Below are 26,338 nucleotides of genomic sequence, written 5' to 3' on the forward strand. Positions count from 1 at the left end.
GCCTGCGCGTCCGGAGCCTGTGCTCCGCAACGGGAGAGGCCACAGTGAGAACTCTTAAATACTCAGGTTACATTTTCATTGATTCAACTCTTCTGCCAAGCAATTTGGCAAATGGGTATTCATCAAAAGCCATAAAAGTATAAATACCGTTGGACCCAGGAATAACCCACAAAAGGTTACACATGAAGATGTTAATTGTATTCTTTTTGGTTTTTTCCGCTTCTCCCTTTTTTTTTTTTTTTTTTGGTAACAGCTGTATTGACCTCTCAGACAATTCACCTATTTAATGTGTACCATTCAATAGTTTTTAGTATATTTAGTTTGCAACCATCACCAAAATCAATTGTGAAATAGTTTCATCAAAAAGGAATGCCAAAACTTTTACCTATCATTTCCCAATCCCATCCCCATCCTCAGTCTCAAGCAACCACTAATCTATTTTCTATCGATAGATTTGCCTATTCTGGACATTTCATACAAATGGAATCATTATGCTAAGTGAAAGAAGCCAGCCACAAAGGACTGCACATTGTTTTCATGGGTCATTCATGTTACACCAGATTTCAGTACCTCCTTATTATGGCCAAATAACATTCCATATTATAGATATACCACATTTGACTTACACTCGTGTTGTTTCACCTTTTTGGCCATTATGAATAATGCTGTTATGAACAGTCATGTACAAGTCTCTGTGTGGACAGGTTTACATTTCTCTTGACTACATATCTGGGAATGGAATTGGTATTATTCTTAAAGTAGTGAAAATCAGAAGCAATTTCATGGTCCTGCAGTGAATGGTATTGTGCAAAACAATGTTGCCAATGTGTTATAGAAGGAAGACCATGCAGCAATAAAGCCCATGTAAGAAAGACTACGTGAGGTGAAAAAAGCAAAATACGATCCACCTAAAATCCTTCCTGGGCTTCCCTTCCCTGTTCTGTCATAGGTACCTGCCCCCTGCCCCAGCCTTCAATTCTCTGAGGACCAGCCACACTACCTTTCCGAGATTTTTAGAATGTCTCAGCTCGAGTCTTTGCACTTGTTTCCTCTGCCTGTAACACTCTTTCCCCAATTCTATGCCCAAGTGGTTTCAAGTCTCACCTTAAATGTCTCTTCCTCACAGAAACCTCCTCTGATATCCCTGACTAGGCTAGGATTAAGTGTTTCCATAGCAGCCTGCAATTTTCCATCTTAATACTTTTGATACTGGTAATTGTTTATTCAGTCAGTAATAAAATACTGAGAGCCTCTTACATGCAGGAATACAGGGTGAAATAAAACATGCAAGATCCCTGCCATCCTAGACCTTATATTCTAAGGAGAGAATACAGTGTACGAGCAAGCAAATCAACGTACTGGGTGATTTTAGATAGTGATAATTAGCTCAGTGTTTGGATTGTAAACTCCATGAAGGTAGAAGCTATTTGTCCTGGTTAATTCCAGCTTGCTAGAGCTTATTAGCCCCTGGCTCGCTGAATAAGCTTAAAACAAATTTAAGTGACTTAAAATAGGCATATAAAAGACAAATGGAAATACAAATCAACTACTTCTGTAAATGGTTGAGTTTGAGGGTTTTCTTCTCTTTCAAAACTTTCTGTAATTCTACTCTTCTTTTTATAACTAAAACGATTAAAAGATGAGCAAAATTTACCATAGGTTCGTAAAGGAACCCCAAATAAAACACATGTATATGTCACCACTCACTCATTAAAGACCTGGTAATAAAACCTACTCGGAAATACTCAGATGTGTTGGTTAAGTGAATAGAATTTCCTTGGCGCGTTACAAAGCAGGTTCCCTGCTGCCAGCAATATAATTTACTGTTTTAGAAGGTGCCTGAGCCTATGCTCCCTGCAATTTCCCGATTTCTAATGCGCTTTAAAATCTCCCTCCACCCACGACGTGGCAGCGAAAAAACGCGCAATTCTATCTACACGTCAATGGTAAGAAGAGAACACAGAACTTTTTGCGAGGTCAACAAAGAACGCAAGATCTTTACACAACAGATCGCGGCCCTTTCTAACAAATCCTTTTACAAGCCCCAGAGACAAAGACAGACTGGATAAAACCACGTAACGCTCGGTTCGGTCAGAGGAGCATCCCTATAAGACCCCACCCCCAAGCGAAGCGCTCAGCTGCTTCTTTCTTCCCTGGGGCGCATGCGCAGCGCACTCTCCGGCCACCGCACGCCTCTTCCAGCGAGCTGAGGAGGCGCTTACGTCACCGTGCAGTCGAAGAGGAACCCTTCCTCTCCTCCAAGGAAAACGAGTCCATGCACATTTAGCTTCTCTTAGCCCTCCTCCCACCCCAATGCCAGAGATTTTCCCAGCCCGTTTCCAACAGCCCAGCTTTTTGCCGGACTTCTCTGTACGTTCGCTGGACGGAGAAGGCTGCGGGGAGGAAAACGGCACAAGGTCCAGAGGCCAGTTCAGTGTTGTTTACAAGGAGTGAGCGCGTCTAGGAATCGGTCCGCGAGGGCGGAGCTGACGAAACCGGCACTTCTTTCTTCTTTCCCCTCCCTCCCCAGCCTTCCCCGCGAGCGGACGCGGCAGCGCCTCTGTCTCGTTTTTTCTTATTTTTTCCCCCCCTTTCCCCTTCCTTTTTTTTTCCTTTTCTCCCTTTCCCCCCTTTCACCATTTCCCCTCGGAGGCGCTTCCCCCGGGCAGGGGCAGAGCCGGTCTCACCCCCCGCCTCTCCCCGGTCCCCGCCGCCCTATGGCGAGAGGGAACCCCCTCCCCACCCGGGCACAAGCGGCGGCGGTTGGAGGAGCGGGACCGGCGGCGGCCTCAGGTCCGGGGGCGTCATGGAACTAATTCGCTGACCGACCCACAGGCCGCAGCCGTGCGTCCCGCTCGAGCGCCAGCGCCCGCGCTCTCCGTCCCGGTTCCCCTTCTTCTCCCTCCTCAGTCGGCCCAGTCCTCGTCCCGCGCGCCCCGTCGCCGCGCGCTGAAGAAAATGAGGTGGTAACGGGCCGCCGGATGACCCCTCGTCACCACTGTGAGGCCTACAGCTCTGCCGGGGAGGAGGAGGAGGAGGAGGAAGAGGAGGAGAAGGTGAGCGGGTGGGGACGGGGGGGCTCCACGCGTCCCCGCGACCCGCGCGCGAGCCCCCTGCAGCCCCGCGCCGCCGGCGCGCGCCCCTCGGCTGAGCCCCGCCCCCGCCGTCCCCTTCGGGAAACCTCCTGGACGCCCCTCTTGTCTCCTCGCGCCTACAACTCAGGCACCTGCCCAGTTTGGAAACGGCGCCGCTGGGTTCCCTTTCGGGCCAATTTTCCGTCGGCGACTAACTTTCTTGCAGCAACAGCAAGCTGCCTCCTAGTGCGCGTTCTAGGGCCCGCGAGCCTGTGCGGTACACAAAGAAGGGGACACACCCCCGCCCCTAGATCTCGACGCCTCCGCGGGACCCGCGGGAACATCATTCACATTGCTGAGCGGGCGGGGTGGGGGAGGAGGACGGATGAATGGGGTGAGCCGCTGCGGGAGCTCGGGGGAGGGGCACGTTTCCCGGGGTTGGGGTGAGTCGGGGGAATCTAGAGAGGAGGTGAGCTTTGAATTGCACCCTGTAGGGCAGATAATACCGGAAATTTGAAAAGAGGGCAGAAGCTCCTCTGCCGAGCTAGAAGTTCCACTGCAGATCGTTTTGTTAGGAGTTGAGAATTAGATGGCAAAATAGTGGAAGGTATCGCTCCGGAGGTAGGATGGAATCAGACTGGAGATCTTTGTTAGGCTAAAATATTTAGCTTTTATTCTGTCAGCGGGAGACACTCAACGTTTGAGCAGCAGCAGTGTGGCTTTAGGATGTTAATAATAACACTTGTTGAGGCTTATTATCGGAGAGGCATCGTTATAAGTGGTTTGCAACTTATTGAATCTTCACGGGGCAGGTAGTTCAGGAGCATTTTACGGATGAGTGAAACTGAGGCTCCGTAAGATTAATTTTCCCACTAGAAGGCAGCTAGAACCCGGTGGCCAGAATTCCAGGCCAGGCAGTCTGTGCTATACAGTCTCTGTCCCGGAACAGATTAAAGGCAGAGGAAATAGAAGGGAACGGACAAATAGATTAAGAAAGAAGGGACAGGATTCAGATTTGCTAGTCTGGGACCATACGCATCAGAGATTCTAAACTTCTGGACTAGAAGAAGTTTCTCAATACTGATGAAGAGCAGACTAGTAGAATCAGCGTGTGTCGGGAAGGTGCACCGGGATGGTTTGCGGTTAAACTGAGATAAGTGAGTTTACGTGGCAATGTGACGTCCTAGTGTCAGTAGTTTAGAATGGAACTCTAAAATGTTTCTTGGTCAAGATTGGAAGCTTAAAGTGTGTGTACATGTTCTATTCTGATTGTATACTACTTTAAAAATGAAAAGTATTCATTTTTCTGTCCATGTTTCTTCATCTTTGAAGGGGGCTTAATAATAATACAGACTTAATAATTATACCCTCCTTTGTGTTCGAGGAGTTAATATGGCATAGTACTTTGAACAATACCTGGCCAAGTAGTAAGCACTCATTGTTTTTAGTTGTTAAGCACTTAACAGGCGTAAGCTCTTATTATTTATTTGGCACAGTGCTAAACTCTGGAGAGTGTTTGCCATCAAGGAACTCATGGTTAGTAGGAGAGACCAGCCTACAAGTAGTCAGCTCCCACGGAGCGATTAAATGCAAAAGTAGAATTATGTTCAAGTACATATGATGCAAATGACAACTCTGTAGGAAGGAGAGTGCAAGCTAGAGAAGGACATTTCAAGTTGAAAGAACAGTATGTGGAGAGTCATGGAGATTGGGATAAAGCAGAGTGTTTTGGAATTATAAGTACCTGTAGTTCATTATTAGGTTAAGGGCGTAAAGTCAAGGAGATAATAATAGAACATGAGGTTTTTGTATGGTCACATTAATAAATCCCTCTTCTTATAAGAGGAACTAAGATCCGGAAGTCAGCACCAGTACAAAATTATTAATGGAGTTGGTGTTTTGAACATAATAAATACAGTAATTCCATGTTAATGAAGTTGTTTCTGTTGTATACCCAGCACTGTGCAGCACTTTTCCTCAGAAGAGCAAGAGGCCCTGTATGCTGATTTGTAACATAGTTAATGCTGTACAATAACTGTTTTATAAACTATTCACTCAGACATTAAGGTATTTGATAAACATAGAGGAAGAAGCAGAAGCAGCAATTGAAAGAATGGGAGGAGAAATGTGAAACGCTCAAGGTCAAAGTTTATGGAATATGCCAACCAAAATACAGTCTTTTTGTTTTTTAGTTCCTAGAGACTTTTCTGAGTGTTCAGAATTCTGAATGTGACCATTAATGGGCATAAAATAACAACATAAAACTATAAAGTTCTGTTATTTAAAACAGGAAGTTTATATTTTTAATGTTTGTGTTTTATTTCTTAGCAGGATTCATTTTTCATCTAGCTCAAATAATCTGTTTTAAAACATTAGAAAGCAGCCTTGTGGATTGTTAGTAAAAGAAGTAGAATTCAAGCCAGCGCTTTCTCCACTGTATCATATCATATTTTAAAAAAGGAATGTAGAACAGTTTCTCATAAATTATGGTTTCTGTTTTGTTTTGCTTTTTCTGTGTTGTTAACTTGTAAATAATTTCAAAATGAAACTACCTGGATTCACTTATTTTCAGCCTTTTACTCCATTTGTTTTATCGTGTCTTCCCTCCCCTCATCTTCCACCCCCTCTCTCTACAGCATTCATTATGGCCCTTTACACCTAAATTTTTCAGTGTGTATTTCCTGAGAATAGGGATATTCTTTTACAGAGTCACAGTAAAGTTACCAACTTCAGTAAATTTTAAATTGATAATTTACTTTTGTCAAATCTGTCCAAATTCTCATTATGTCAGTTGACCCCAAAATGACCTTTATAGCATTTTTCTCTGCAGTACAGGATCCAGTCTAGGGTAAGGTACTGCACTTTTATTTTTCTGTAGCTTGGAAAATCTGGAACATCTCCACAGGTGTCCTCCATCCTTTTTGTTTCTCACTTGTATTATTTATACCTCATTTTTTAAAGTTTAAGGAAATTTGAACTCTTCTTTTTTTTTTTCCTTTGTTACATTTCCCTATTGTGAGCAAAGAATGATTGCTTTCTTTTCTTCTGTTGATACAGTGTGTTACACTGATTTATGAATGTTAAACCAACTTTGCCTTCCTGGGCTAAATCCCACTTGGTTATGGTGTATAATCCCTTTTTTATGTTTTCAGATACAGATTGCTAGTATTTTGTTGAGGAATTCTGCATCTGTATTTAAGAGATACTGGTCTGTAGTTTTCGTGCTGTTGTCTTTGGTTTTGGTAGCAGGATAATAACTGGCTTCATAAAATGAGAAGGCCTCCTCCTCTAGTTTTTGGAAGAATTTGTGAAGAATTTGTATTAGTTTTTCTGTAAACGTTTGGTAGAATTCACCAGCAAAGACACTGGGGCACGGGCTTTTCTTTGACACTAGTTTCTTTACTAATTCAGTCTCTTTAGTACTTGGTATATGACTATTCAGCTTTTTCTGTTGTCAGTTTTGATAGTTTGTTTCTAGGTGTTTGTCTTTTTCATCTAAGTTGTCCAATTTATTTGCATACAATTGTTAATAAAAATTTCTTTATGATCCTTTTTATTTCTGTAACATAGGTAGTAATGTCCCTTCTTTATTCCTGATGTTAGTACTTGATCTCTTTTTTCTTGGTCAGTGTAGCTAATGGTTTGCCAATTTTGTTGATCTTTTCAAAGAACCAACTTTTTTGGTTTCATTGATTTTTCTCTATTTTTCTGTTCTCTACTTCCTTAATTTCCACTCTGATATTTATTATTTTCTTTCTTCTGACTTGCTTTAGGTATAGTTTGGTCTGTTTCTTCCAGTGTCTTAAAGTGGAAGGTTAGAGTGTTAACTTGTGATCTTTTTTTTTTCTTGTTTATTGAAGTATAGTTGATTTACAGTATTGTTTCAGGTATATAGCAAAGTGATTCAGTTATACCTATGAGATCTTTTCTAATATAGGCATTTACAAGTATTTCATTGTTTCCTGTAAGTTTTAGTATGTTTGATCTTTTTTATTCATCTCAAAGTATTTTCTAATTTCCCTTATGATTTCTTCTTTGACGCAGATTCCTTTGTTTTAAAAAAGTTGTTGTATCATCTAAATATTTGAAAGTCTTATTACGGGCCTTAATTATAGAAGATTGAAGAACAAGAATCCCTTGAACCTGATCTTATACTTCTTTACATGACTCTATCCTATATGTTCCTGTCAGGTCCCCCACCCATCCTACCCTAAAAGTAATCTTCAAAGGAATCGTTGTAAAGGAAGAGTAATTGCTAGGGGCAGCCACCCATTGGGGTATGCTGAGAAGGCTGGCAGATCCTGGTGAACCACCCTGTTGAGAGTAGCTAAAGGAATGAAATAAGTAAGTTTTGACAGGAGTTAATCAATTACAGACCAAAATTAGGTTTAGAAGAAGTTCTTAGAACCTATGAAGTTCAGTCTCCATCCAATATAGGTGTTTCTTCTAAATACGTCTAGACAGGTGAACATCTAGTTTATACTCTGTTTCTGAGGTTGATATTTACGTTTGCATTCGATGAAGTTATAGTGACTCTGTTTATCTAATTGTGGAGAATTTGAGAAAAGTACCAGTGCAACAAAATTGGAATCTCAGAACATCTAAGCAGAATGTAACAGTAGATAGAACTTAACAAGATGACTTTTTTTAAAGGAAAAAACGCATTTAACGTCCTGAACAAGGATGTAACGCCCCTCCCGCCGCCCAAAGGCACCAAAAACCCATACAAGGTGGGGGTGGAGGGGAAGTTCACCTAAGAGTTACCTTAGAAAGCCTTAAGAGTTTTAGTTGAGCATTAATTTTATCTGAATTGATAATGTGGTGTAGCCTTTAAAAAAATAGCTAATGATCTTAGACTGCATTAATAATTAAACGTGCTAATTTAGAAGAGCAAAAACCATGTCATGTGAGAAACTCTTGAATGGTTTTTCAGCAATGCAGTGGATGAACTGGTGAGCATGATAGCAGCCTTTAAACATTGAAGAATTCACCTGTGAAAGAGATTAGACTTGGGTTTGTTTGTTTTGGTTATGGTTTTTTGTTTTTGGCCCCAGGGTTGAAATGAGCCTTTGGTTGTGTCTCTGTTTCATCAGGATACCGTGGGATGGGCACTGTGAGTAATAAAAACATGATATTCGTAGATATGACTGCAAGGGAATTTATAATTTATTAGGGGAGATAGTTCTTGGAAGAAATTACCTTTGAGTTGGACCTTTCCGGATAGTTATTATTTTCCACTTTCTAAGTTATTTAACTTTATTCTGCTTAGTATGAAAAGCACTTCATGCTTGATACAGAAAAATTGCAAAAACCCAGGAGTTTATAAAGAAGCAAAAAGAAAAAAAATTACAATCCAGTTAACCAGTTTGCAATAGGTTGAATAGTAAGTGAAGTATGTGGGTGATAAATAGGAAAGAGGATAGTAGCTGAAGTTGGGGCAGAGGGAACATGGAAATTGAAGATTAGGTTTGTATTTTTTGTTTTTTCAAATTTTAAATTTTTATCAAAAATTAGGAACTTTTCACATGTTAATTCTAGACATTGAATTTTTTTAAAAAGAATCCCTGGAATTTGAAGCATATACGTAATACAGGTCCAGAGTTGAAAAACGGGAATAGTTATATGAGGTCTATAATGAAAAACCACATTCCTCTGCTGCTTGGCTTCTCCACCCTTTTCTCATTCCCCAGAGGTTAATCACTCTCAGCTCTTACCTATTTCTCTTGTTATTTAAGATCATATTTTCAAGTAACTTACCTATTGCTGTTTTTTCGATATTTAAGTTTTAGATATTATTTATGGTTTTCCTTTGAAGTATAAACATGAGGCTCTCATTCTACCTTCTCCCAACACCCCTCATCCTGCCAGTGTAGTTTTATTACAGCGTTTGTGTTGAAATCTCTATCCAGTATTTTATTATTATTGCTGTGTAAATATTGTGGTATATTATTATGTTTATTGTCTTGCATAATCTCTTTCTCTGAATTTAATAACCTTATCAGTTGCTTAGCTTCATCAATCTAGTTAAGTCTTTTCACATTCTTCAGCAGCTTCTCAATCCAATTTTCCATACACAGTCAAACCTCTGTAGTTTCCTTTTTTTTTAAGAAACATAGAAACGTCTCTCGGACTCTGAGATGCCTTGTACTGTGTTGCTCTTTAGACTTGCTGCTCATTTTAGATTGCCAGTTACTCTACTGTTGAGCTTTCTAGATCAACATCGTCCAGTAGAACTTACTGCATTGATAGAAATGTTCCTTTCCTGCACTGTCCAGTGCAGTATCCACTGGCCACATGTGACAGCTGAGCACTTGAAATGGGGCTGGTGTGCCTGAGGAATTATTTTTTAATTTTATTCAATTCTAATTTTAATGGCTACACGTGTAGCTAGTGGACACTGTAGTGGGAGCACAATTCAAGATGGTTTCATACTTAAAGGGGGGGATAGTCTAATACTGATTCAGTAGAAATGGGTGGGATTTAATGTAATTGATGTCATTTTTTTTTTTTTTTTTTTTTTGTGGTATGCGGACCTCTCACTGTTGTGGCTTCTCCCGTTGCGGAGCACAGGCTCCGGACGCGCAGGCCCAGCGGCCATGGCTCACGGGCCCAGCCGCTCCGCGGCATGTGGGATCCTCCCGGACAGGGGCACGAACCCGTGTCCCCAGCATCGGCAGGCAGACTCTCAACCACTGCGTCACCAGGGAAGCCCGATGTAACTTTTTTTTAATGAAAAGAGGGTTTAGCCCTTATCTGTGTAGATTTTTAAGAGAAATATTTGGGACAAATATTCTAAGAATTCCTAGTCTAAAAAGCCTGTGACTTAAAATTTTTTGACACAGTGATAATATGTTTTGATCAAAGTCCTAAGGTTCTGTCAATTATATGGTCATGTTTTTATTCTCTTTACAACTGAATTTCAGATTTAAAGTGAGAATGTTTTAGATAAGTGATGATTATGGTAACATTTTAATGTATGATATCTTAAAGAGCTGTAAAATCCTATATTGGCTCATAACATTTTTATTTTGTTTTATGAATTGCTTCATAAGTACCAACATATTTATATTATGCTACAGTTACTATATATATAATTAAATATAGAGCATTGTTTTATATTTGATTTTATAGGTAGCTACATCAAGCTGGGCGGCAGGCAGATCCAAAGGATATCATGAAGTTTCCAGGGCCATTGGAAAACCAGAGATTGTCTTTCCTGTTGGAAAAGGCAATCTCCAGGGAAGCCCAGATGTGGAAAGTGAATGTGCCGAAAATGCCTACAAATCAGGTAATGATTTCTCTTTTCACTGTAGACAGGTGACTTTTATTAGAACTAAGTGTACTACTATCATATGTAATAGCATCTTGACACTGTATTGGAGAAATATGTACCATTAAATATATGCTCTATTCTTTACTTGAGAAACATCTCCTTGTTTCATTCTGAAACAAAACAAAAATGAACTGTTTTTGTTTGTTTTGTTTTATCTGAGTTACACCTTTAGGAAGCTAGGTATGTCCCTTCTCTTTTCTTGTAGTACAATACTTACAATAATAAGCCTTCTTTATTTCTAGATATATAGTTTGCCACAGAGGCTGAACACAGTCAAATCCTTGTCTTTAGTGATCAATAACTTTCTCTTTCATGAATATAAGGAATTCACTTAAACTGCTATTGTAATGTCAATGTTGAAAGCTTATAGGGAGATAATCAGCAGCTGACCTCTCAATTACTGTTGGCTGTATGCCTTTTAGAAATTTCATATAGAGTTATTTTTTCCAAATAACTATGAAATTTGTCTATCCCAAAAGCTTACTATGTAATATGTCTTACACATCTTTTTATCCCTAGTACCTAGCATTGTGTTTGGGATAAAAAGTAATGGCCGAGAAATTTTTGGTATGTGTAGGCAAATGACAGTATCTAATCTCCTCCTGTGTTGGTTTAGGTTAATCTTTGCTCATAGGTTATTGATATCTGAATGCTTTTTCTAATTCCAACCTACTTTTATCTTCTTTCCCACAAGCTAAAGAAATACATGTCTTCCGTTTACTGTTATCTAATTGTCATTTAGTGAATTGAAGATTAGTTAGCCTGAATGAATGCCTTTTATACTAGGAGCATTTGCATGTGCTATCACATTTAATATCTCATTTAATCCTTTGAAAAAGGCAGTAGTCCCAATTTGTTCAAGACTTCAACTAGTAAGTAGCAGAGTTATAATTTTGAACCTGAGGCAGTTCTCTTCCCATTATACTTTGTTTTTCATTTTTTATTTTTGTATGCTTGTGTGATTTTTAGATGACTGGGGATTCAATCATTCAGTAAATATTTATTAAGTATCTGCCATATTCTGAACACTGTTCTAATAAGCCTCAAAGCTTTATTACAGCTGCTTTTAGAACCATTTCTTTCATTTTTCTCCTACTATCTCCTTGAGTCAGCATGCAACCAACAATGATACACTTTTATAACATGGTCTTTGAAGGTGATATTCTACCAAGATTATAGTATGTTGCTATATTATCATTTAATCTGGGCTATTTTTATAGGTATTTTAACAAATATTACTAAGATGTTAGACCAGAGAACAGAACACTATCGGAACTTCTAAGAGGGATCTATTTAAGGTTTTGCCTTTAGTAATGTCAGGTAGAAGCCATACTTAATTCTTGTAAAATGTGTGTGGGCTTGGTCTGCTGGGTATAGGAGATAAGATAGAGATTGGAGTAAAGAGCTATAGGGGCTTGAGCCACTTGACAGGGTAACCCCAGGGACACTTCTCTATTCTAGTTCTAATTCTTTTTTCTTCTGTGACTCTCAGGGACTGGCTTTTCTACTTCCCTTTCCAATATTGCTTCTAACCATGATTTATCTCCTTCTTGACTCCTCCTTGCATAAGAGAAACAATCTTGTCTCTAAAGTTTAGCATCTAAACCATATATGTATCTTTTCCAACTTTCCTTTTTAATTTTTTGGGAGGGGGTGCTGGTTAAAACAGAAAAATAAAATATTTTTAAGCTTTTTTCCCTCCAGTGTTCTTATTCCTACCGCTTCCTTCACCTAAACTCTACTTCAGGGTCATTCTCTCACAGTTTTCTTGTCATTTACATTATCCTATCTTGCAGTTTAGGACAGAGTGGTCATGCAAAAATATTACACACCTATCACTCCCCTTCTGTTTGCTCCCCCAGCACTCTATACTTCCTGTATGATAGCACACAATATTATAATTCTCTGATGATTTGACCAAGTTCCATTGAGGTAGAGTTGTCATTTTTGTTTATTGACATATAATAGGCTCACAGTAAACACTTGTTAAATGAACGTTGATTATCATTTCTTTATAATTCATCCAGGTTGGAGGAGTTCTTTTATATAATAATAGTATTTTCAAGTACACAGCAATTTTGTTACAAATTTGGGGGAAAAAAATTAAAGACTGGTTACAGTGACATGTATTTTCGGATATTCTCAATTTATTTTGATGTACAGAGTGCTTTTGATATACAAAGGTAAACCTTGCCTCAAGCTGTTTATATAAAGATGATTTCCATTAGAAATTTGAGAAGGAACCTTAAAGGCCATCTAATTATGTGGTTTTCAAATAACAGGATCTTGAACCACTAGGCTACTAGGTGTATGAGAATCACCCAGGAGGCTTCTTACAGATTCCAGGCCCCTCCCAGACCTACGTTGCTTGTGGTGGCAACTATGGAATTTGTATTTTAAAAAAACTTCAGTTTTATTGATATGTGTTAGGTTTGGGAAACACTGATTTAGTCTAACCACAAAATAAAAGAAAAAGTTCTGACATCTAGGATAAGTGATCCTCTACTTTGGATACTTTGTCCATTCCACCATAGAAAAGCTCTATCAATTATTGGAAAGTTTTTCCTGAATTGAACCTGAAAACTGCTGCTTTCTAGTGGCTACTTACTGGTTCTAGTTCTCTCCGCTGGAGCCGTACAGAAAATATTCATTTTATATTTTAAATGATAGCCCTTTATCTACTTACAGTCAGGTGTTAAGCTCTCAAAGTCATCTCTTCTCCTGGTTGAATATCCTTTGTTCTTTAACCATTTTTCATTTGACAAGATTGTGCCTCTCAGTTTTTCTTTCTCTATGTATACTCTTTAATTTACTGTGTTTCTTAAATTGTGACATTAGAGTTGTGGTCATTAATGAGCAATAAAGTGCAACTATTACCTCACTTTATCTTGGCTTGATAATTTCATTAATATAGCCCTAAATTTAAAAAAAGTTTTATGCTTTAGCAGCAGTGTCATGTTGTTGGCTTATACTGAACTTGTTTTTAAAACCTTGTTGGTTTTGTTTCTCTACTTTTAAGCAGAGTTTCCCTTATCCTAGGTGTACTTTAAAAATTTTTAACTTAGGTGCACTGTTTCATATTTATTCTTACTAAGTTTCAAATTGTTGATGCTGGCCCATTTTTCTGGCTTTAAAATTATGATTGTTATGTAATGTATTGACTTTGTCCTTTTTGTACCATCTGTAGACTTCGTAAACAAATAAATCTATTTTGCCCATAGGTTTTGTTTCTTTTCCTTAAGTAAACAGTTTCTTAAAGTATATGTATACGGATCATAAGTTTACAACTGTATAAATTTTCACAAAATAATACTGTGTAACCACCACATTACTAGCACCTCCTTGTGTCCTCTTATAGTTACTACCATCTGTCCCCTCTCCACAAAGAAACCATTATCCTAATATCACAGATTAGTTTTTCCTTGTTTTGAATTATATTTGTATATGGAATCATAAAGTGTGTACTGGCCTCCTTTGCTCAGCATTTTCTTTGGTGTAAGATGCATCCATGGTACTTCCTGTAGCCATAGTTAATTCTCATTTCCATGTATTATTCCATCATATGAATTCATTTATCCATTCTGCTGTTGATGGTCATTAGAGTCTTTTTTTGTGCTTGTCATTTGTTGAACATATGTGTACATTACTGTTGAGTATATTCCTAGGGGTAGAATTCCTAGAACCTAGAATATGTGTATACTCAGGTTTAGCAGATACCACCAGTTGTGTTACTTACCAAAGTTGTTATACCACGTTTACACCACTTTTTTTTTTTTTACCCCTTATAGCAGAATATGAAAGTCCCAAGTTCCTCTGCATCTTTGCCAACCCTTGGTATTGTCTTTTTCATTTTAGTTATCACGGTGAGTGTTGTAGTATCACATTGGGTTTTAATTTGCATTTCCTTGATAACTAATGAAATTCAGCAGCTTTTCATATGCTTATTTGGCCATTAGATATCCTTTCTTGGTTAAATGTCTGTTCAAATCTTTCACCTGTGTTCCATTGACTTCCTTTTTAAATTGTTAAGAGTTCTTTCTTTTGCAGGCTCTGTGTATTACACATATCTTCAGCTCTATTTGTGTTGACTTTTTTTTTTTTTTTTTTTTTTTTTTTTTGTGGTACACGGGCCTCTCACTGTTGTGGCCTCTCCCGTTGCGGAGCACAGGCTCCGGACGCGCAGGCTCAGCGGCCATGGCTCACGGGCCCAGCCGCTCCACAGCATGTGGGATCTTCCCGGACCGGGGCACGAACCCGTGTCCCCTGCATCGGCAGGTGGACTCTCAACCACTGCGCCACCAGGGAAGCCCTGTGTTGACTTTTGATGAATAGAAGTTCTTAATTTTTAATGACCGAATTATCAAAAAAATTTTTTTGCTTAGTCCTTTGAAAGAAATGTTTGCCTAACTGACAAAGGATTAATCTCCAAAATATATAAGCAGCTCATGCAGCTCAATATCAAAAAAAAACAAACAACTGAATCCAAAAATGGGCAGAGAATACCTAAATAGACATTTCTCCAAAGTAGACATACAGATTGCCAACAAACACATGAAAAGATGCTCAACATCACTAATCATTAGAGAAATGCAAATCAAAACCACAATGAGGTATCATCTCGCACCGGTCAGAAAGGCCATCATCAAAAAATCTACAAACAATAAATGCTGGAGAGGGTGTGGAGAAAAGGGAACCCTCCTGCACTGTTGGTGGGAATGTAAGTTGATGCAGCCACTGTGGAGAACAGTATGGAGCTTCCTTAAAAAAACTAAAAATAGAACTACTGTATGACCCAGCAGTCCCACTACTGGGCATATACCCGGAGAAAACCATAATTCAAAAGATACATGTATCACAGAGTTCACTGCAGCACTATTTACAATAGCCAGGACATGGAAGCAACCTAAATGTCCATCGACAGATGAATGGATAAAGGTGTGGCACATATATAAAGTGGAATATCCCTCAGCCATAAAAAGGAATGAAATTGAGTTATTTGCAATGAGGTGGATAGACCTAGAGTCTGTCATACAGAGTAAAGTAAGTCAGAAAGAGAAAAACAAATACCGTATGCTAACGTACATATATGGAATCTAAAAAAGCGGTACTGATGAACCTAGTGGCAGGGCAGGAATAAAGATGCAGACTTAGAGAATGGACTTGAGGACCACAGGGGGAAGGGGAAGCTGGGACAAAATGAGAGTAGCATGACTATGTACACTACCAGATGTAGAATAGATAGCTAGTGGGAAGCTGCTGTGTAGCACAGGGAGATCAGCTCGATGCTTTGTGAGGACCTAGAGGGGTGGGATAGGAAGGGTGGGAGGGAGGCTCAAGAGGGAGGAGATATGGGGATATATGTCTACATATAGCTGATTCACTTTGTTGTACAAAATAAATTAACATTGTAAAGCAATTATACTCCAATAAAGATACTAAAAAAAAATTTGCCTAATCCAAGGTAATGAAGATAGGATTTTGTTTTTCCTTTTTGGTATGGTGTGAAGTAGGAGGAGTCAAGAATAATTTTTCTCCATATGGAAAACCAGTATCATTTATTAGAAAGACATTTTTCGCCATTGCCCTGCAATGTACTTCTTTTTTCTTTATTTATTTGGCCGCGTCAGGTCTTAGATGCAGCACGTGGGATATTCTTTGCCGCTTACGGGATCTTTGTTGCGGCACGTGGGACCTTTTAGTTGCAGCATGGGGAATCTAGTTCCCTGACCAGGGATCGAACCCAGGCCCCCTGCATTGGGAGTGTGGAGTCTTAGCCACTGAACCACCAGGGAAGTCCCCCTGTGATACATACTTTTGTTTTTAATCAAGTGACTGCTGTATATGAGTAGATACATTTGTGGGTTAGTTTCTTGCCCCTTTTTTCATCATTGGTCTGTTTGCCTCTATTTAATACCACACTGCCTCAGTTATTGTAGCATTATAATAAGCCTTTGGTGGCATAAACTTTGTTCTTTTTTTTAAGATTGTCTTGGCTATTTTAAGCCCTTTGTTCTTCCATATGTATTTTTAAATATAGTTGTCAGTTTTTGAAAAATAAAAAAATTTGGGGGTTTTGGTCTGTAGATTGATTTGGGGAAGAATTAACGTGTTTATAATATGAGTCTTCTATTCCCTTGACATAGAGTATTTCTCCATTTTTCTTTAAAGATGGTCTTCAGTTTCTTTTAACGTTTGGTGATTTAGGTTTATTCCTGGGTATTTGAGTCTTGTTGAGGCTATTACAAATGGTATTGTTTTAAATTTTTTATTTTTTTACATGCTTCTATACGCTGGTATATAGAAATAAAATAGATTTTTATATAGACCATACTAAATTAACTTACTAATAGTTTGCCGAGTCTTTAGGATTTTCTGTGTATTATACTCAGTCATGTCAGATGTGAATAATCATGGTTTTATTTAGTTCTTTCCAGTCCTTATACTTTCTATATTTCTGTTTTACAGAATTAGCTAGGGTTTCCAGAACACTGCTGAAGTCTGAATTTGAGGAGAAAGTTTTCAGTATTTCACCATTAACTATAATATTTGCTGTATATTTCTTAATCTTTATTAGATTAAGAAGTTCCTTTCTCTGCCTTAGTTTGCTAAGAGATTTTTTTCATTAATAGGTGTTGAATTTTTATACATCATTGGATTTTGTTAATATTTTGGTTAGACATTTTGCATCTGTGGTCATGGGTCAGATTGGTTTGTAATGCCTTTGTCAAGTTTTCATGGTAAAGTTATGCTGGCTTTGTAAAATGAGTTGGGAAGTATTCCTGCTTTTTTTTTCAGTGCTCTCAGTTTGTTTAGATTAATATTATTTCTTAAATGTCGGAAGGTTTTACTGCAGAGCCATTGGGGCCTACAAATTCATTTGTGGGAAAGTATTTAATAATCAGTCCCATTTCTTTGGTAAATATGAGGCTAATCAGGTCTTCATTTAAATCTTATCTCAGTTTTGGTGAGTTGCGTTTTTCAAGGAATTTATTCATTTCATCTAAATTTTCAAATTATTTGTGTAAAGTTACTCATATCCTCTTTTTAACATCTAAAGGGTCCATAGTGATGTTCCCTTTTTCATTTCTTAGTTGATTTGTGCTTTTTCTTTCTTAATCACCCTTTCTAGAGGTCTGTCAGTCTTTCAGTTCTGTTGATTTTCCCAATTATACATTTGTCTTTTGTTTTTTTAGTTTTGCTCTTTTTTTCGTTATTTCTGTCTACTTTCTTTATATAATTTGCTGTTCTTTATCTTGAGATAGATGCTTAAATAATTGGTTTTCCAGTTTTCTTCTTTTTTAATACACTCATTTAGAGCTATAAATTTTCTTCAAAGCATAGCTGTCCACCCTTGCCTAGTTTGTTGTTAGGTCCCGTATTGGGTTCTTAATTTTTTTTTTTTTTTTGCCGTACGCGGGCCTCTCACTGTTGTGGCCTCTCCCGCTGCAGAGCACAGGCTCTGGACGCGCAGGCTCAGCGGCCATGGCTTATGGGCCCAGCCGCTCCGCGGCATGTGGGATCTTCCCGGACCAGGGCACGAACCCACGTCTCCTGCATCGGCAGATGGACTCTCAACCACTGCGCCACCAGGGAAGCCCATGCCTCGTTATTTTTGATTGGTTGCTGACCATTATGAAAAATTGTAGAGGCTCTAGATGCTATCTTTCTGCAGGATGGTTCAGTCTTCCCTCTGGTGGGCAAACTGAAGAGGAGGTTAATCACTTTAATCCACTGAGGGACTGTGCTGATTGGAGGCTGGGTTGCTGTTGGGTATGGCTTCATCACCTCTGGTTGCCCCCAACTCCTAGAGTGTAGCCAAGGATTCCAGCTGAGAGCTTGGAGTGTTTACTAGTGCCCCTTATTCCTGAAGGGTGCTAAACTCCTCCTGAACTCATTCTTGCTTTTCAAAGGCTTTCTGCTTAGCCTCTGAGAACCTTGTCCTTCCCAACTTCAGAATTTCATTCAGAAAATGAGTTAAGAGGAAAGTCAGCTGAGTGTCACATTCAGATCTCTGACCCTCCCTCTTCCCACTAGGTTCTTGGCTCTTCAGGTCTCCAAATTTTGTCTCTTGCCTTGTAAGACTCCCAAAGCTCTGTTGGTTTCTTTGCTCATACTTTACACCTCTTGCCGTACTCACAGGATGGGCAGATGCCTGAAAGGGGAAGCTGTGCAGAGTGTTGACTCCTCTCTTATTGTTACCTCCTCTCCAGAATCTTGGCTCCTCAAGGCCCGGTTATCCTAGCAGTTCTCATGCCTTTCTGTTGCTGTTGTTAATAGCTTTTCTAGTTCTCAGCTAGAGTGTAGGTTTGCTGCTACCTACTCAGTCATAGGCAAGAGCAGTAAGGTAATTTTTTAAGAAGTGTTGAACTTAATAGTTGTGACAAGGATGCTGTGGGAGCACAGGAAGGTACTTAGCCTGACTTATCGGGGAAAGTATCTGGTGGGGACTGACCATTGAAATATCTCTTAAAGGATAAATAATAAGACAGGGAAAAGAGAGAGAGTGTGTTCCAACCAGAGGGAGCAGTATGAGCAAAGGAGCAGTGATGTAAGTAGCATTACAGGAACAAGGAAGAACATAAATACAAGTACTGCTGTTATGAGTTTTAAGGCAGAAAGTGATGAAAGGTGAGTGAGGCTGGAGAGGTAGGTCAAAGAGGGATTTGTATGCCATGCCTGGGGAGTCATACTTAATCTGTTCGGTAATGGTGAACCTTTTAGAGTTTAAAGCTGGGGAGGATTTGTGTTTTAATGATCAGAATAGCAGCAGTGGAATATAAAGCCCTGTGTTTTACCAGGTTGAGTCAAACCATTATAAATTCTCTGTGGGATTAGTTGTTCAACCAATTTACTGAACTCTCTTAACGCTATTTGAGAAATCCAAATAAGAGAAAACAGATCCCTTGATCAGGGAATACTATCTAGGGTAGGCAGACCTCCTTCCTTCCTCCCTCCCTCCCTCCCTGATGGGATTACTTATGCACAGAACTTAATTGTTTAAAGCTATTCTGATAATATTACTGTTCAGTGCAGGTTTTAATTGATTTGAAAAAGTGATCTTAGGATCAGTATCACTTCACTTAAGAGTGAGTCTTCTCAAACCATTATCTTCTGTGGGGTTTTTTTGGTTATTGTTAGTTTTGGCTAGTGTTGATAATACTAGCCATGCAACAATGCTTTCTTGGTTCTATTCTCAAATTTTTAATATAAGTTAAAGTCCAAAGATTGTCATGATCTCTTTCTTAACTAATTGCATTGTAACTGGTTTAAGAGAATTATTTATATCTAATATTTTGTAAACTTGTTTTTTCTGGCATCACAGAGTACCAGGTATTTTTAGAGGAGGGAAAGGACAAAACTAATATTTAAGTGCCTTTTGCATTCTGTTTATTTTACATAAGTTATATCATTTAGTTATAAATATGGTATGGAAATCTCTATTTAACTGTGTTCCCTTGTGTTACACCCATACTTAGAGAACATTATGTTCATCTTCTGTGGGACTGCTTACAGTTATATGTTTGTGTTATATATTTGTTTAATGTCAAACACCAGATAATCACATTACATAATATAATCTGTTATTTAGGGATTTTTTTTTCCCCTATATCTCTGACCTGAAGGTAGAATTAATGGTGTTTTTGTTCCTCATTGCTACTCTAGATCATTGTTCTTTCACCTCCCTAAAAGCGTCCCCAGTTTCATCAGATTGTATCACCATCTGCCTTTCCCTGTATGAATTTATTTCCTTGTAATTGAATTGTTCGGATGGCTTACTTAACATTACTTTTTTTTTCTTTTTGGCACTTTTAGATAAAAGCTCAACTTGGTAGAAATTTAATTTCTCTTGAATACTTAACTCTCTCCATCTAATAGTTTTGTGATTGCTTCACTTGGTTCCCAGGGACCTTTAGGGGCCCCTAGTCCAGCTCTTAAAGTAGCACCTCAAGGCTCTATGGAAGATGGAATATTGTAAAACCAATGACCATACTAAGAGCTGTCTGACCCAGGGATTAGCTGTAGGGCTGTGTCTGCTTCCTCCCACCTCTGGAGAAGCCATAGAATCCAGATGGTTTTTTTTTTTTTTTTTTTTTTTTTAGCGGTACGCGGGTCTCTCACTTTCGTGGCCTCTCCCATTGCGGAGCACAGGCTCCGGACGCGCAGGCTCAGCGGCCATGGCTTACGGGCCCAGCTGCTCCGCAGCATGTGGGATCTTCCCAGACCGGGGCACGAACCCGTGTCCCCTGCATCGGCAGGTGGACTCTCAACAACTGCGCCACCAGGGAAGCCCCCAGATAGTATTTTGCTGCCTTTTTCAGACTCCTTTTGTAAGAGTGAGAATCCAACTCGTGGCTTTAATAGCGTAACTCCAGTTTCCTCTTGTCAAGTTGGATAATAGTCTCTGCAGGACATACAGTTCCCTGCTACTCTATATACCCCAAACCTGTCAAGCCCACAATTTCAGTCCCATGAACAAAAGAAACTTACTGTTTCTTTTTGATTCATTGAATTGTATCACTAGTTTCACTAGTTGTCAGAGTATCTGTTTCTAGCAGTCTTTTCCATCCATCTTGATTTTTATATGCAAATCTGAGGAACTTAACAATAGGTTATTGCCTCCAGGTTGACATTGGTCCTATCCTTCAGAGTAAAGTTCACAGGTTTAAAATACTTGGTTCTTTTCCTTGCCTCACAAATGATCGCCCCATCCCCTCACCTTAAGATACAAGTTAGTTACTGTCTCCTTCAAGAGCCTTTTACTCTACCCCCAAACTGGGCCAGGTGCCCTTCCAGTGTGGTCTGCTAGCACCCTGTGTATGTCTCTATTCTAATGCTTACCATATTTTATTAACATTTTCTGGTTGTTCTTCTCACCGTGAGACTTTAAATTTTAAAGTTTAAAGCGGGAGTTCATTCTTTTTTTATCCCCCCCTTGGCTGCATTGGGTCTTCGTTGCTGCGCGCGGGCTTTCTTTAGTTGTGGTGCGCGGGCTTCTCATTGCGGTGGCTTCTCTTATTGCGGAGCATGGGCTTTACGCACGCGGGCTTCAGTAGTTGCAGCACACCTGCTAAGTAGTCGCGGCACGTAGGCTCTAGAGCACAGGCTCAGTAGTTGTGGCGCACAGGCTTAGTTGCTCCGCGGCATGTGGGATCTTCCTGGACCAGAGATTGAACCCATGTCCCCTGCATTGGCAGGCAGATTCTTAACCACCGTGCCACCAGGGAAGTCCCAGAGTTCATTCTTCATTGTATTCCCATGACCTATCATATGACTGACACTTAATGTTCATTAATATGAACTCAGTTAAATGTCTTGATTGTCAGATGTTTTCAAATTATTGTTCATAGTCTTAACACCAGCTTGGTGGTGAGATGTAAATATAAGAGGTTGTAAACCATCTTTATCTCATTTTCTTCTCAGTATTTCTTGTGCAGTATTCTAGATTCAATCTTTATTTGACAAAAGGAATTGACCAGAAGGTGAATGTATGGCAGTTAACCTTCTAAAATACCAGTTATAACTAAGTTTAGAGCTAAATATAAAAATTACATGTGTGATTAGTTGGTTTGGCCAACACAGAAACACTTTATTTTGTTGTGTCAAAGCTGAAAACTGACAGAAAGAGGAGTTGGACTAAAATAAGAGAAACTAGCCAGTGCAATAGTAGAGATTATAATGATCATCAAAGCGCTCATTCCTTACAAACTAAAGAAAGCCAAGAGGAAGGAGAGAAGAAATTCCAACTGAAATACCTGTTTGAGGAGATATATTGTCAAGATGTACAGCCCTTCGTGCTTTAGTAGCTCTTGAGGCATCTTTCTGTGATATAGGAATTAATTTCATTAAGTTGAATGATCAGGAAAAAGGTTTAAGCTGTGGTCTCTGTACTTTCTGAGGAATGAGATAAGTATTATATTTATTTTTAAGGAGATTTCTATCCAAAATGGTTATGATGATAAATCCTGCAGTGCTTAGATTAAACCTTTACTTGTCTGGAACTCTCACTTATTGAAAATAGTCTTTCCCACTAATCACAGAGTTATTTCTGTACTTTGTTGTGTTTACCTGGCAGAAGTAGTACTTACATAGATCTGTTTTATTAGTAGTAGATTAAGTATTACTAGGTTTGTTTTGTTTTTTATGGTGCTTACAAAACTGAAGAGTAAATCGTTAAATACTGCTTTAAAGTGTGTACCTTTTAAAAATTAAGCCTATATCCAGCAGTTTAAAATAATATGTTGGAAGATTAAAATGCCAGTAATGTTTAGTGTTTGTGCAGTGATCTTTGTAATGATAAGTTGGTTCAGGTTAATTTCCCCTTCAATATTCTTTCATCATCTTTAAATGTGTAATTTGTCTCTTGTTCCTGATATTTTTCATTTATTCCTCTTGACTTTAGTTTTGTTTTTAATGGACTATCATTCTGTTATCATAGTCCATTTGTGTTTCCTAAAATAGTTTAATGGCTATTTGCTGCCTTTGAAAGAAATTCAGTATATTTTCTTATTCTCAAGAATTAAGAAAACTTACTTCCAAAATTACTATCAGTTGATATTAGTGTTACCTAAAATTTAAAACCTCAGCTTAATTAAAGTATAGATATATAGTGAGATGACATCGTGAAAATTTTATTTAATAAATAAGAGAATATTGGATATTGATATTAAATGCTATAAGTAGTACATAAGGTTTTATCTTCATTTATCTCAAGTTTGATAGATTTTGAATAAACTTTAAAACATTTTTTAACATATAAATACATATTCCATAGCATTTGCTAACCTTTTATAAACAAGAATTACAAACATATCCTTGATGATAACTTGAAACTTTACTTGTTCACTTTATTTTTATTTTTTAATTGTTCCCTTATAGAATGTTTCTCCATCCCAGAGAGATGAAGTGATCCAGTGGCTGGCCAAACTCAAGTACCAATTCAACCTTTACCCAGAAACATTTGCTCTGGCTAGCAGTCTTTTGGACAGGTTCTTAGCTACTGTAAAGGTAAATATTTTAGAATACACTTACATACAGCTTCTTTTTTGAGGGTTTATATGCTACACCAGGGACTATTAGTAAAATATTCTACAAAGTGGGAAGGAGTGGAAAACCTTCCTAAAGATTATATATATACTTATAAGCTATTGCTTTGAGTTTTCGGAAATGTTTCTAATTATATTCTGTAGTTTTCTTTTGGCTACAAGTATTCATAATTTATACTTAACCTTTGAAAGTTTTGATCTCTTGATTTTAATACAAACCATATAGCATTGGCAAAATGTTCAGTCATCTTTTTAACATTATTAAACATTTTAAACAGATTTAGGGGAAGTTTTTGGAACAATTAGAGAATTTTGCCAAATAAAATATCATTTCTTTCATATTGCTTATTTAATGGGTCCTATCATACTACTAGCATCAGATACTTAGATATGGTTAATCTATATTGAAACAATTCATCTAAAATGTATTCATAGTTTAAAGGTGCTTAAAGCAGACCATTAAAGGGCTACAACAGTGAATGGAACCTCAATCCCAGCTGTGCAGAAGAAGGTACTATGAAATTCTTTAAAAATAATAGACCTCGAGCCCTATCCCAGACACACTGAATCTGAATCTCTAGTAGGTGAGATCTGGACATCTGTATTGAAATAAACAAAAACTACATAGATGATTCTGGTATACATCCAGGATTGAGAACTACTGTTTCTTTAAAAAACACACCCCCACATATTTGCTGTTGGGATTCATTTCAGTACTAAATTTATTATTGGTGCCCTTGATTTGGGGGTTGCATTTCCTACCCAAAGTTGTTAACTGTTGGACTCTTTTCTTTGTAATGAACTCTGATTACCTCAGGGATATGGTTTTGATATGTTGTCTACATGGAGAAATAAGGGAACCTGGAAAACTGTCTTAGCAACAAGATCTGACTTCACTTTCTATATCACTTGTGTGGTGTCCATTAACCTCTGAGACTGTTTTTTCATCTGTAAAAGAAGATATATTTATGGCAGTGCTTTCTAAACAGTAATATTCTGATTAATATCAATGATTATTTAAAAACATTGATAGTATTGAACTAGCTTTATTTCTCATACTGGCAGAGAATTGGAAGATTCCTAGACAGTCTGCCACTTATACTGAGGCACAATGGTCATTAGTTGGCATGTTTATTAAGTAATTAATCAAGGCCATACTCTGGTCATCAGAAGCCTTCCCCAAGGCTTCATGGGAATGTAATATTTAGGTATAAAATAAATGTTGAAACAGGTTTTCTTTGTGTTATATAACTTATCTCTGTGTCATTCAATATAATTGGACTAAATTATCATGGTTATTTATTTGGCTGCACCGAGCAACTGCGGGATCTTAGTACCCTGACCAGGGATTGAACCCAGGCCATGACAGTGAAAGCACCAAATCCTAACCATTGGACCACCAGGGAAATCCCTGTCCTGATTATTTAAAATTGGATTCTGATGCTGGGTTGGCAAACCCTATTCTACCAATGATGTAGAAAGTGTAGCTGCTCATTATAGGTAAGGAAAATAGGCAAATTCAAGCCCTCCTATGGGTGTCAAACCCAAGAAAGGTTTTTTCCCCACTAATTGGTTCTGTATATATTTAGGAGCCTTTCATTCTTATCATGGATCTTGAATATATAATTTTTTGGGTGAACATTTAATTAGAAAATTTCATCTGCTAGCATCCTATAATTTTTTAAAGCATGTGAAATATATTAATAGCCTTTATTTTATTTTCCCTTCTTTCTCTTTAATTCCCCTAACACCTAGTATGTTAATCTAACTGATATAACAGGCAAAGAGAATAAAACTAGCTTTAAAAATATACAAATATATTTTTAATTTGGGGAATTTTATTAAATAAAAAAATGTCTTGTAAAATCAAGCTCATCTCTGCTGGATAGAAATTAACTTTGGCTAACTAGCATTGGTTGAACTTCCAACAATGGAATGGTCTTAGTATTTCCATAGAGTATAAGGCTGAGGTTATGAAGTTAAAAGTTAGCTCTGATCTAGAAAGCAGTGGGTAGGGGGGCTTCCCTGGTGGCGCAGTGCTTGAGAATCTGCCTGCCAATGCAGGGGACACGGATTCGAGCCCTGGTCTGGGAAGACCCCACATGCCGCGGAGCAGCTGGGCCCGTGAGCTACAGTTACTGAGCCTGCGCGTCTGGAGCCGGTGCTCCGCAACAAGAGAGGCCGCAATCGTGAGAGGCCTGCGCGCTGCGATGAAGAGTGCCCCCCACTCGCCACAACTAGAGAAAGCCCTCGCACAGAAACGAAGACCCAACACAGCCATAAATAAATTAATTAAAAAAAAATGCGTAGGAATCAGATTAATTGAATTCCATAGAATTGTGTGCATACTTTTAACTCAACTTTTTGAAGAATCACTGAAGTTGCTTTTTCTCTCTTCCCCATTTTAGGCCCACCCAAAATACCTGAGTTGTATTGCAATCAGCTGTTTTTTCCTAGCTGCCAAGACTGTTGAGGAAGATGAGGTAAATATTTTCCTTTAAAGATTAGTCATGTCTCTTTTTTGAAATTATCCTTTTATTCTCTGTTTACCAAAACAAAAACTGAAAAATGAGTTTATTTTTTTCTGTCCTGTCTTCCTGCCCCATCCCCCTTTGCTTTGGATAGAGAATACCAGTACTGAAGGTGTTGGCAAGAGATAGTTTCTGTGGATGTTCTTCATCTGAAATTCTGAGGATGGAGAGAATTATTCTGGATAAGTTGAATTGGGATCTTCACACAGCCACACCATTGGATTTTCTTCACATTGTAAATATACCTGAAATCTTTTAGTTTCTTATTTGAATGTGTAGTCCTGTTTCAGTAACTTGAAAAGTAGATTGCCCACTCATTTTTTTTGTTGTTGTTCTGATTTTTAGGAAAAGGAAAAT

General features: G+C 38.5%; 1 protein-coding gene across 4 annotated transcripts in view; it reads left to right on the plus strand.

The window, feature by feature from the left end:
- The first annotated feature begins 2,504 nt into the window (after positions 1-2,504).
- CCNI (cyclin I) overlaps positions 2,505-26,338 on the plus strand; it is a 31,816-nt gene continuing 7,982 nt past the window's right edge. The window contains exons 1-6 of one of the 4 annotated variants that reach the window (XM_033406489.2): positions 2,505-3,056; positions 10,206-10,362; positions 14,196-14,270; positions 23,284-23,412; positions 25,859-25,933; positions 26,076-26,216. In XM_033406489.2, the coding sequence (XP_033262380.1) occupies positions 10,249-10,362; positions 14,196-14,270; positions 23,284-23,412; positions 25,859-25,933; positions 26,076-26,216 (534 nt within the window). In that variant the 5' untranslated portion in view covers positions 2,505-3,056; positions 10,206-10,248. The remainder of the gene's footprint in view (positions 3,057-10,205; positions 10,363-14,195; positions 14,271-23,283; positions 23,413-25,858; positions 25,934-26,075; positions 26,217-26,338) is intronic. The other 3 variants (XM_033406488.2, XM_012536881.3, XM_033406490.2) reach the window with 3 other exon arrangements.

The sequence above is a fragment of the Orcinus orca genome, chromosome 4 (assembly GCF_937001465.1).
Source record: "Orcinus orca chromosome 4, mOrcOrc1.1, whole genome shotgun sequence".
NCBI classification, from domain to species: Eukaryota; Metazoa; Chordata; class Mammalia; order Artiodactyla; family Delphinidae; genus Orcinus; species Orcinus orca.